This window comes from Lepidochelys olivacea (genome assembly GCF_965140295.1).
Source record: "Lepidochelys olivacea isolate rLepOli2 genome assembly, chromosome: 3".
Classification (NCBI taxonomy): Eukaryota; Metazoa; Chordata; order Testudines; family Cheloniidae; genus Lepidochelys; species Lepidochelys olivacea.
In genome coordinates this window covers 179,125,245-179,137,782 of record NC_140413.1, presented here as the reverse complement: position 1 = coordinate 179,137,782, position 12,538 = coordinate 179,125,245, and the positions used below count along the sequence as shown (strand labels likewise).

General features: G+C 41.1%; 1 protein-coding gene across 3 annotated transcripts in view; it reads right to left on the bottom strand.

Moving 5' to 3' along the window:
- Positions 1-12,538, bottom strand: part of MSH2 (mutS homolog 2) — a 99,917-nt gene that overhangs the window by 36,931 nt on the left and 50,448 nt on the right. For all 3 annotated transcript variants that reach the window (XR_014710886.1, XR_014710887.1, XM_084623544.1), the window contains exon 8: positions 2,170-2,279. Coding sequence is in view for 1 of the 3 variants with exons in the window: in XM_084623544.1 (XP_084479670.1) it covers positions 2,170-2,279 (110 nt within the window). In the remaining 2 variants the exon portion in view is untranslated. The remainder of the gene's footprint in view (positions 1-2,169; positions 2,280-12,538) is intronic.

Here is a 12,538-nt window from a genome sequence, read left to right as displayed (position 1 = left end):
GCCTGACAGTTCACCTTTCAGTATGAACTGTTGTAGTCTCCCCTTTAACCAGTTCCTTATCCACCTTTCAATTCTCATATTAATCCCCATCTTCTCCAATTTAAATAATAATTTCCCATGTGGAACTGTATCAAATATGTTATTGAAATCCAGGTAGATTAGATCTATTGCATTTTGTTTGTCTAAAAAAATCAATTATCTTCTCAAAAAAGGAGGTCAGGCTGTTCTTGCATGATTCTACCTTTTGTAAAACCACGTTGTATTTTATCCCAATTACCATTTACGTCTTTGTCCTTAGCTATTTTCTCTTTCAAAATTTGTTCCAATACACAAAATACAAATTCAGTTATTCTCTCCCATATTAGCCTTGGTACTTTAAATACCAGAGGTGAATTTTCAAAGCATTTTAGGGGATTTAGACAAAATCCCCCATTAACTTGAATGACAAATTTCTTACATAGTTTTGAAAATCTCAACCTCAGTATTTAGGATAGGCTCCCATGTGCAAGCATGTATTTATTATTTGTAGCACCTAGGAGCCCAATTTATGGACGAGGACTCTACTGTGCCAGAAGAGCTTACAATCTAAGTAACTTGTAATACTATCAACAGAAGATTTAGGTAGCTTTATTTTAGAAAAATTGCGCATCTAAAACCCTAACAAATGCTAAATCAGTAGCAGGAATTTGAATGTATAGCATCAGAATAGCTCTAGTCATCCAAAGTAGCATCTGTACACAATTTAGCAGAAGAATACATCTTCGGTGGGAATTTTTTTTTGCAGAAATTAAGCACTAGTTCAGGAAGCAGAGAAACATGTTTCTATAACTATTTAAAGGAACATATATGGATCAGATGGGGTGAACCAAAATCTATTTAGTCATGTTTACAAATTCAAACCCCTCTAATATATCTTTAATTTGGGAAGTAACCAACCACTGCCTCTGAATAAGCTGCTGCAAACTTGAACAGGGAACTAAAAATAAGTAAATTAGCTTCAGTTTGGAAAGTTACAGTACCACTGCAAAATACAAAACAAAAACAAATAAATTGGAAGTGTAGGCAGATCAACCTGGCAATCCGCCACATATGAGTATGGAAACACAGCTGTGTAAACTTGTCTAAAAACAGACTTTATATAATCAGCTATTCTACTTGAAAAAAGTTCTTGTACAGCTTGCTCAAGTGTGCCATGTTACCTGGCGGGAGTAGTTACCCCTGGAAATATTCTCTTCTACGTGAATTTAGGGTGAAAGTGTTTTTAAAATGGAAAAAGAAAGAAATTTCTAACTTTTTTAAATTGATCTTTACACTCTTGCTGGCTATTGCTCTGAGGATGAGAAGCAATGCTGCAGGCTTTGGATTTCAAGCAAGTAAGCACATTCATGCAATAAAGTGGTTTATTTAAACATTTTATATTTTATTTCCAAAACCCCAATTTGCAATTCTTCCAGCATTTTCCTATTATTTGAGTTCAATGAAAAACCTCTACGTCATCTCCAGGGCCCTACCAATTTCACAGCCATGAAAAATTTATTATGTACCATTAAATATTCCCTTCCCCATGAAATCCAATCTCCCCATGCTACTGGGAGCACCCCAGCTGGGGGCTCCTCGGTCCTAGTCCGCGCTGGGGAGGGACAGAACTTGTCCATCCCCTGCACAGGCGCTCTCGACGGGGAGTTCTGATCCACTTCTAGAGGCAGGGCAGAAGTGAGGCCAAGACTAGCAGCTAAGAGCCCCTGGATGGGGTGTTCTCAGTAGCAAGGGGGAGATCAGATCCACCTCCACCTCCGGGAACCTCCTCCAGCTCCAGGAAGCTCTGGGGCTGCTGCCCAGCTGTGGAGCTTCCTGCAGCCTGTGGAGGTACCCAGAAGTGGGTCTGATCTCCCCGCCCTGAAAGGGGCTGTGCAGGAGAAGAGCAAGTCCTGTCCCTCCCCAACCTGTGGGGACTAGCAGCTAGGAGCCTCTGGTTGGGACACTCCCAGCAGCACGTGGAAGATCAGACTCACCTCCACCTCCGGGAGCTTCCTCCGGCTCCAGTTCTGAGGTTTTTACCCACGAAAGCTTATGCTCAAATAAATCTGTTAGTCTTTAAGGTGCCACCGGACTCCTTGTTGTTTTTGTGGATACAGACTAACACGGCTGCCCCCTGATACTATCCCATACCTTGTTCATGTCTAAAGTTGTTTCTATCATTTCCTGAAACTTGGAGAAGTCAGAGTTGAGATCGTTGAGAGGCATTACAAATACTGCCAGCAACAACATCTGGTGTGCTCCTGTCAAAGAAAAAAAATGTGATAGTCATTATTTCTCTAAATATTCAGTTGAACTTACCAGCCTGAAGCAAAATAGCACCAGTACACAACTAATGAGTTGTTAGTTTTCACTGAGATGTGACAACAGTTATTTCACAGACTGCACTTACTTCAGAAATTCTTCCTACTTTTAGCTTATCTACCTCATTCCTAGGGTGGAGACTAACCATTTGCCTCTCACTAGACAAGTGGTTCTCAACCTACGGCCCGCTTGCGGCCCAGTCAGCACATAGCTGCGGCCCATGCGACATCCTCAGGGCCATACAGGTAGTGTGTGTATATATATATATATAGTGTGTGGATGTGGCCCACGTAACACAGACAGCTCCATATGTGGCCCACAATGGTAAATAGGTAGAGAACCAATGCTCTAGAGAATCATTTGGTGCTATTACATGCACTTTATTCATATCCAAAGTGATCTAAATAAACTGCATTGAGTGCTGCATAGCATAGGTAAAGTGATCATCAGCCATCTCAATACAACGCAGCGTTGCTGGGGGATGCAGAAATTTGAAAACTGCTTTTGCTGAGATTTTAACCTCTAGAGTTACCAATTTTTAAGATGTATTAATTGAAATTATTTGAAAACTTCTATTATCTTTGCCCCATGTGAATTGTTTGTATTAAAAATAAAATCCCACAAGTTAGGAAACTTCCGACATTACAAGTTGTAACTCAGACCTTGGGCATCACTGGAAAATACTGTTAAAATATCTCTTCTTCACTCTGCATCAGATCTTTACATCTGCTAATACTAATTTCAAATGGGAAGCCAATTCATTAAACATTAAAAAAACCTGAACTGTAAAACATATCATCTATTTTTCTATATGTATGTCCTGTATACATGACCTAACACTGAATACAATAGTCATACGAGAAGATTCCACATCTCACACAAAAGTGTATAGAATTTTCAAAGTATAAAATAATCCATAAGCAATGAAAAACAAAAACATAAGACTCCAGATTTATTGTTAGCACTCGCAGACTGTGTTCTGTGAAACCAGCATATTTTCTGAGCTGCAACGGTGAGCCTATACAATAGCCAACTGCAAACACTTCATATCAGTAAATAAATGTTTACATTTTTGCAACCATGAGGTATAATTTAATCATAGCAGCTAAAGTTACATCAGTATTACTAATAATAGGAATTATCATAGAATTCTGCAAAATGAATCAAAGGCTGTAACACTGCAGCAGCTGATTAAGTATAGAATTATAAGGTTATGAGGTTTACTTCTGAACATAATCTACACCTTTCATGTTCACAAGTAACCTCAATGCGTTAACATGGGGCGGGCAAACTTTTCGGCCTGAGGGCTGCATCAGGTTTCTGAAATTGTATGGAGGGTCGGTTAGGGGAGGCTGCCCCATTCAACCCCCCTCTCCTTCCTGACTGTGCCCCCCACCCCCCGGGACTCCTGCCACCATTCAACTCCCCCTGTTCCCTGCCCTCTGACAGCCCCAACCCCTGTCCACTCCCCCTCCCCCTGACCACCACCCCAAACTCCTCTGCCCTCTATCCCCCCCCCCCCCGCCCCCTTACCATGCTGCCTGGAGCACTGGTTGCTGGCGGCGCTATAGCCTTGCCGCCCAGAGCACCAGGACAGGCAGCCGTGCCGCCGGGCTGGAGCCAGCCACACCACCTCACAGCACAGAGCGCTGGGTTAGGCTGCGGCTCTGCAGCTGCGCTGCCCCAGGAGCTCGCAGCCACGCTGCCCAGAGCATTGAGCCAGCAGTGCAGTGAGCTGAGGCTGCAGGGGAGGGGGGAACAGTAGAGGAGGGGTCAGGGGCTAGCCTCCCGGTCTGGGAGCTCAGGGGCCAGGCAGGAGGGTCCCGCGGGCCGGATGTGGCCCGCAGGCCATAGTTTGCCCTCTGCATTAACATGTAAAGATAGTACTATGTACTGGCTATTACCAGAACTTCGCATTTCCTTACCAACCTGTTTAGAGAAACCCTTGTCTCTTCCCCTCCATTTCACTTTCACACTCACCCCTCGCCTCACCTCACCAATATTAACCACTGAGAAGTAACTGACTACTGCCTAAATGGTCTAGGTCTAGGACATGTTTATCCACAATCATCCCTCCCCTATAATAGTACTCCAGTTGCCAACATCTGAAACACTTGACTGGAACACCCTCCATTTGAAAAGAGTGGGCTACTGGCTCTGTTTTGATGCCCTCTCAATTCTAGAATCTGGATTTTTTTTATTTATTTATTTATTTTAAAGGTTTTTTAGGTATGAACTGACATGAACCACAACCCATCTTTTTGTCCTCAGGTATCTGGAGAGGTAAATTATTTCATTTCCATAAAACTCAACACCACTCTCTCATCTCCTGATTTCTTTGGAACCATACTGGGGGGAAGAAACATACACACTTCTTCAGTGTTTGTTCCCTGGTTTGAACACTCCAGATCCCATTAGGTGTTGGACAGCTTTTAGCATAATGGAGTGCATCTAAGGATTTATTGATTTTGTGTACTGAATTGTATTTGATCCGTGACTTGGAGACCTCCCTGGGAATTGTCTACAGAAATTATCTTCAAGACTTGCCTGAAGTTTTCCTTTTAATTCCCCTCCCTCCTCCAAACTGGTGCACAGTGCAGAACAGCAGCAGCAGCTCACTTCCAGTAAGGAAAAATGGGAGCATATTCTCTGCATCTACTTCTGCCTATAATAGTGGCATGAACTGAGATAGTAGACAGTGTCTTAGTGCACTCCAATCCCTGTTTTTTCTGCCTTCATGCATCTCCAACGCTCAGCAGTGCAGGACTTGCAAAGGGAAAGCTAAGACCGTCAGGCTCCTCAACTTGCAGGGGAACTTTTCTTAAAAGTTACTATTCCAAAAATATTCTCAGGCTCCAAAAGACTGCTGGACTTTAGCATCACAAAGCACATGCTGAAGCAGGAAGGTGAACATCAGCAAAGTTCTCACCATTTTCTGTTAACTTAATGAGCTCTGCAGACCTCCACTGTCAGGATTCTGCTTAAAACATGCCAAAATTTTAAATGGTCTAGGTTTCAAAATGCTAGAATGCCATCCTAACCTTTTTCACAAATTGTATTATTTAATAATGCACAAGTCTTTGAAGCAGTAGTAAATATTTGCTTCTTATACTTTTTTAAAAAGGAGTGAGACATTGTGTAATCTAGGTGCCAAGTCGTGTTTAACACTTTTTTTTTTTTTTTTTTTAAAACATAAAGACTCTCCCCGCAACACAGGCCAGCAAAGGCTAAAAAAAATGCACAAGCTAGGGGACTAGACAGTTCAGGTGATCACTATCAGCATTATAGAGCCTTTCAATCCTAAATCATGAACTCCATTCTATATCAAGTTTCAGAGTAGCAGCCATGTTAGTCTGTATTCGCAAAAAGAAAAGGAGGACTTGTGGCACCTTAGAGACGAACAAATTTATTTGAGCATAAGCTTTCGTGAGCTACAGCTCACTTCATCGAATGCATCCAATGAAGTGAGCTGTAGCTCATGAAAGCTTATGCTCAAATAAATTTGTTCATCTCTAAGGTGCCACAAGTCCTCCTTTTCTTTATTCTATATCAAGTACCTTGTGACCTGTCATTTCCATCTGAAGGCTATTTAATGGGCTAAGCAACATAAGTTGTTGGTCTCAGTGTGCATACAGCTACATCAAGTACCATCACTAACATAACTCTCACTGGCAGGCCAAGAATAGAATGGGCTCAGAGATTAAGCTATTCTGCTTTCAATCCTAGAGTTTCATAACTGACCAAGGGAAAGCTGGGTTTTTTGTTCTCCTTTTCTCTTCTGGATTTATTTTTGCTTAAATTTTTTTTGATTTAAAAAATTGATCAATATCTATTCCTGAGTAAAAGATTAAATCCTTTCATTAGCAGACTGCTGAAGCTGCCGAAACGGAAGACAGTCATTTTAAATCTAACGAGTCTCTGGAAAATAACTTTGAAGAACAATGCAAGGGAGCACAGCAGAACAGAGAAAAGAAATACGTACCAATAAATTGGAAGTATGAAGTGTGCTACTATTTCAGGTGTGGAGTTTAAAATTGTGGATTTATGTGACATTGCAAAGTCACAAATTCCAGTCCACCTACAGTATGACTAATATGGAGGCAATTACGTTTCTCATTCCCAAGAGCTGAAGGAACATGAATTGTGATTAAAAAAAATAATCTAATATGTAAGAGAAAACTCGGAAGACAAACCTGAAGACAGCCAGCATGGATTCACCAAGGGAAGGTCATGCCTGACTAATCTAATCGCCTTTTATGATGAGATTACTGGTTCTGTGGATGAAGGGAAAGCAGTGGATGTATTGTTTCTTGACTTTAGCAAAGCTTTTGACACAGTCTTCCACAGTATTCTTGTCAGCAAGTTAAGGAAGTATGGGCTGGATGAATGCACTATAAGGTGGGTAGAAAGCTGGCTAGATTGTCGGGCTCAACGGGTAGTGATCAATGGCTCCATGTCTAGTTGGCAGCCGGTATCAAGTGGAGTGCCCCAAGGGTCGGTCCTGGGGCCGGTTTTGTTCAATATCTTCATAAATGATCTGGAGGATGGTGTAGATTACACTCTCAGCAAATTTGCGGATGATACTAAACTGGGAGGAGTGGTAGATACGCTGGAGGGGAGGGATAGGATACAGAAGGACCTAGACAAATTGGAGGATTGGGCCAAAAGAAATCTGATGAGGTTCAATAAGGATAAGTGCAGGGTCCTGCACTTAGGATGGAAGAATCCAATGCACCGCTACAGACTAGGGACCGAATGGCTAGGCAGCAGTTCTGCGGAAAAGGACCAAGGGGTGACAGTGGACGAGAAGCTGGATACGAGTCAGCAGTGTGCCCTTGTTGCCAAGAAGGCCAATGGCATTTTGGGATGTATAAGTAGGGGCATAGCGAGCAGATCGAGGGACGTGATTGTTCCCCTCTATTCGACATTGGTGAGGCCTCATCTGGAGTACTGTGTCCAGTTTTGGGCCCCACACTACAAGAAGGATGTGGATAAATTGGAGAGAGTCCAGCGAAGGGCAACAAAAATGATTAGGGGTCTAGAACACATGACTTATGAGAAGAGGCTGAGGGAGCTGGGATTGTTTAGCCTGCAGAAGAGAAGAATGAGGGGGGATTTGATAGCTGCTTTCAACTACCTGAAAGGGGGTTCCAAAGAGGATGGCTCTAGACTGTTCTCAATGGTCTCAAGTTGCAGTGGGGGAGGTTTAGATTGGATATTAGGAAAAACTTTTTCACTAAGAGGGTGGTGAAACACTGGAATGCGTTACCTAGGGAGGTGGTAGAATCTCCTTCCTTGGAGGTTTTTAAGGTCAGGCTTGACAAAGCCCTGGCTGGGATGATTTAACTGGGAATTGGTCCTGCTTCGAGCAGGGGGTTGGACTAGATGACCTTCAGGGGTCCCTTCCAACCCTGATATTCTATGATTCTATGAACTAATTTGGAAAAACGGGCTGCACTAAGGAGGTGGCAGGGATTAGATAAATAGAGTCAAATAATTTCTCTTCTCTGAAAGTGGACTCATCAGTTATTCATGCACTGATTAACAGAGCTGGGGCACATACAGTGCAATAATCTCATATATACCTGACTACTTGATAAATTATAGTAATTAAGTAGCAGTAAAAATTCACCTTCTTTAAAAGAATGAAGGAAGTTTAATGATACAACTTAAATAATGAATTTAGATGAACATGTTTTCCAAAAGTCTAAATGCAAAAAATATATAAATTCACAAAAAAAGTCAAATTTAAGATTAAGAAAATACTGGATTTCTTTTGCATATGAATCATATCAAAACAGATACTTTTAAAATTAGTTTAAATGAAAATTCATTTTCATTCTAGTTTTGTTACTTAAATCTAAGGCACGGTGATACAAGGCTTAAGACACAGTGAACACTGAGTTTTCATATGCACACTCTTTATATCAGGGGTTCTCAAACTGGGGGTCGCGAGGTTATTACATGGGGGGGGGTCACGAGCTGCCAGCCTCCACCCCAAACCCCGCTTTGCATCCAGCATTTATAATGGTGTTAAATATATTTTTAAAAGTGCTTTTAATTTATAAGGGGGGGGGGGGCTCGCACTCAGAGGCTTGCTATTTGAAAGGGGTCATCAGTACAAAAGTTTGAGAATCACTGCTTTATACGCATAATGCACCATATTAATGAATCAGTGATAGAATCCGATGAAGTGAGCTGTAGCTCACGACAGCTTATGCTCAAATAAATTTGTTAGTCTCTAAGGTGCCACAAATACTCCTTTTCTTTAAGCTTTATCAAAAAGCTCCAAATTCAACTCCATTTGTCACACTGTTGCATTTACAGCTTCATTTCAAAGGCCATTCATTTTATCACCCTATCAACATATTCTCTGCATGTAATTCCCATTGTTATTAAAGTAAGCTGTGCACATACAGAGGAAGAGAAGAATTGACCTATAACATCTCCAAAGGTGAAAAGGAAAGGAATTAACCCATTGCAACACCCACCTCTGCTCTCATCTTTTTAAATTAAACTACTATTTCACAATTGCCACGATTTTCAATTTACTGTAGTAAAAGGTTTTATTATACCTATTAACTCAAAATTAAAAATACTGCATTACTACACAGAAAGTTGAAAGGTAAGAGCACTTTGCATCTCAAATCTTGAAATATTATAAATTAAATTTTTTGCTGCTAGAAACAGCATTTTTACTAATAACTTACATAATTCATAAAAGTAAGACCAGCAATATAAAGAAATCCTCCAGGGAAAAGTAGTCACTGATGCCAACTTAATGATATGGTTGATATATTTCCCAAGAATCATTAATCAGGAAACAAAGTCCTGAAATGTGTCAGATTCTCAAACTTACCAGAAACTGTTTGAAAGTTTGACAATGAGTCAAATCTCTCAATGAGGTAAAAGCTCTTCCGGTCTCAATAAACAAATGGATAGGAAAATAATCAGATCAAGACTGAATGACAACATCATAACAAAATCACACCTATCCGCAATCATTAGGCCCATACCAATATTTTTCAGCAAGGGCAGCCGAGTAGTGAGAAAAATTAGAACAAGGTCACCTACTACAAATGATCATTTAGGTATGCTGCAAATAAATGAAATATCCTATCACTGTCACTCTCATATAAAACAATCAGAAACTTTTTGCACAATCATCTCAGGCATTGACACTCTTACAGCAGGATTATCTGGCTATTTGGACTCTCTCCTCAGACTCTATGCTACCAGCACTCTTAGCTATCTTTGAGACACCACCGACTTCCTGAGGAAACTACAGTACATTGGTGATCTTCCTGAAAACAACATCCTGGCCACCATGGATGTAGAAGTTCTTTACACCAATATTCCATATGAAGATGGACTACAAGCTGTCAGGAACAGTATCTTTGATGAGGCCACGGCACACCTGGCGGCTGAGCTTTGTGACTTTGTCCTCACTTACAACCATTTCAGATTTGGGGACAACTTATACCTTCAAGTCAGCGGCACTGCTATGGGTACCCGCATGGCCCCACAGTTTGCCAACCTTTTTATGGCTAACTTAGAACAACGCTTCCTCAGCTCTCATCCCCTAATGCCCCTACTCTACTTGCGCTACATTGAGGACATCACCACCATCTGGACCCATGGAAAAGAAGCCCTTGAGGAATTCCACCATGATTTCAACAATTTCCATCCCACCATCAACCTCAGCCTGGACCAGTCCACACAAGAGATCCACTTCCTGGACACTACAGTGCAAATAAGTGATGGCCACATAACCACCACCCTATACTGGAAACCTACTGACTGCTATACTTACCTACATGCCAGCTTCCATCCAGGACACATCACAGGATCCACTGTCTACAGCCAAGCCCTAAAATACAACCAAATTTGCTCCAATCCCTCAGACAGAGGCAAACACCTATAAGATCTTTATCAAGCATTCTTAAAACTACAATACCCACCTGGGGAAGTGAGGAAACAGATTGACAGAGAGAGATGGGTACCCAGAAATCACCTACTACAGGACAGGCCCAACAAGGAAAAACAACAGAACACCACTGGCCATCACGTACAGCCCACAGCTAAAACCTCTCCAGCACATTATCAATGATCTACAACCTATCCTGGAAAACGATCCCTCACTCTTCCAGACCTTGGGAGGCAGACCAGTCCTCGCTTACAGACAGCCCCCCAACCTGAAGCAAATACTCACTAGCAACTACACACCACACCACAGAAACACTAACACAGGAACCAATCCCTGTAGCAAACCTCATTGCTTTCTCTGTCCTCATATCTCCCCTAGTGACACCATCATAGGACCCAACCACACCATCATTCACCTGCACATCTACTAATGTGATATATGCCACCATGTACCAACAATGCCCCTCTGCCATGTACATTGGCCAAACCGGACAGTCCCTACGTAAAAGAATAAACAGACACACATCGGACATCAGGAATGGTAACACACAAAAGCCAGTAGGAGAACACTTCAATCTTCCTGGACATTCTATAACAGATTTAAAAGTAGCTGTACTTGAACAAAAAAACTTCAGAAACAGACTTCAAAGAGAAACAGCAGAACTAAAATTCATTTGCAAATTTAACACCATTAATTTGGGCCTGAATAGAGATTGGGAGTGGCTGGCTCATTACAAAAGCAGCTTTGCCTCTCCTGGAATTGACCTCTCTTCATCTATTATTGGGAGTGGACTACATCCACCCTGATTGAATTGGCCCAGTCAACACTGGTTCTCCACTTGTGAGGCAACTCCCTTCTCTTCATGTGTCAGTATAATAATGCCTTCATCTGTAATTTTCACTCCATACATCCGATGAAGTGGGTTATAGCCCACAAAAGCTTATGCCCTAATAAATCGGTTAGTCTTTAAGGTGCCACTGGACTCCTTGTAGTTTTGGGAGTTTGCCATATAATTTGCTCCTCAGTTCATTTCATATGTATGGATTTTCACCTGTAATGATGTCAGAGTAATACTGTTGATTCAAAGAAAAAGCCAATAGTGAAAAACAAAAATAAAACAGTGACAGAATGCACAGAACTACAGTATTCAAAGCGGATGAAAGCTACATCTGACAGATAGTCTAGGCAAAGGCACACTCCATCCCAGGGAGAAAGGGCAAGTGCAGGCTGCTAAGTAAGGTCAACACTGACTTTGAGGTTACACCCAGAGGTGGGAATAAATCCTTAGAATAAGGAGTAAGTGCCTGAAGAGCCTGGAAGAGGTGGCACCACAACGGGTAAATTCAGCCAGAGCAACAGTTTTAGGCTGGATAGTGCTGAACAATATTTAGTTCCATCTTTAGTTCTTGCATAGTACATTGAGAGTATATTTTGCTACAGTACCTTGCAAGTGAATATAAGGCTCAAGTACAGCGCCTCTAATTTAGAGGAAAAATCTCGTTATGGGGTGTAAACTAAATACAATCTAAACTGATGTGACGTTAGCAGAGTTTTAAATTGGCTTAATATTATTTTAAAACAAGTTAACAAGCATTACTTGTTCATCTTAATACACACATGCTTTAAGTGAAAGATCTTTGCCAGAGGGGGCCAAGACCACAAATCCAGTATCGAGTTTTGGCAGTACTTGGGTTGTGGACAGACCTTGTAGAAGAGATCATGAATTATTCCCCCCGCCCCCAATTTGATCTGTGCATGTACTGTGGAGGATAAGAAGCCTAAATTTTGATCAAAAATGATTTTATTAATAAAAAATATAATTTATTATGGTAATTTTAGTTTATTACAAACTTGTTTAAGTATCTCCTAAAATTTGGTAAAAACAGTTACTTTCATACACATATTACTTGGAGAATAATAGCTCAGATGCTTGTTTTTGGTTGCTTATTTTATTTTATTAAATGAGATATTCAAGCTAATTAAAGGAACTCCTAGGAAACTTTGCTTTCTGTCAACTGTTTTCTAAGATAAACTAAGATAGGACTCAACTGATTTGTGGAATAATATACTGTGGTCTTAAATTTACCGAGAGAAGGATGTCCCCACCAGGGCAGACCCACTCAAAGGTGTAATCTCTGTTGAAAATTCTCTACAGAGAGACATACAGGAGAAATTGTAACTCTTCTGGACCCACTGTTTACTGCTTACTTGTGTTTTGGTTTTATTCCTTTCTTTATTAAAATACTCACTTATTAATTGTGAGCATTTTAC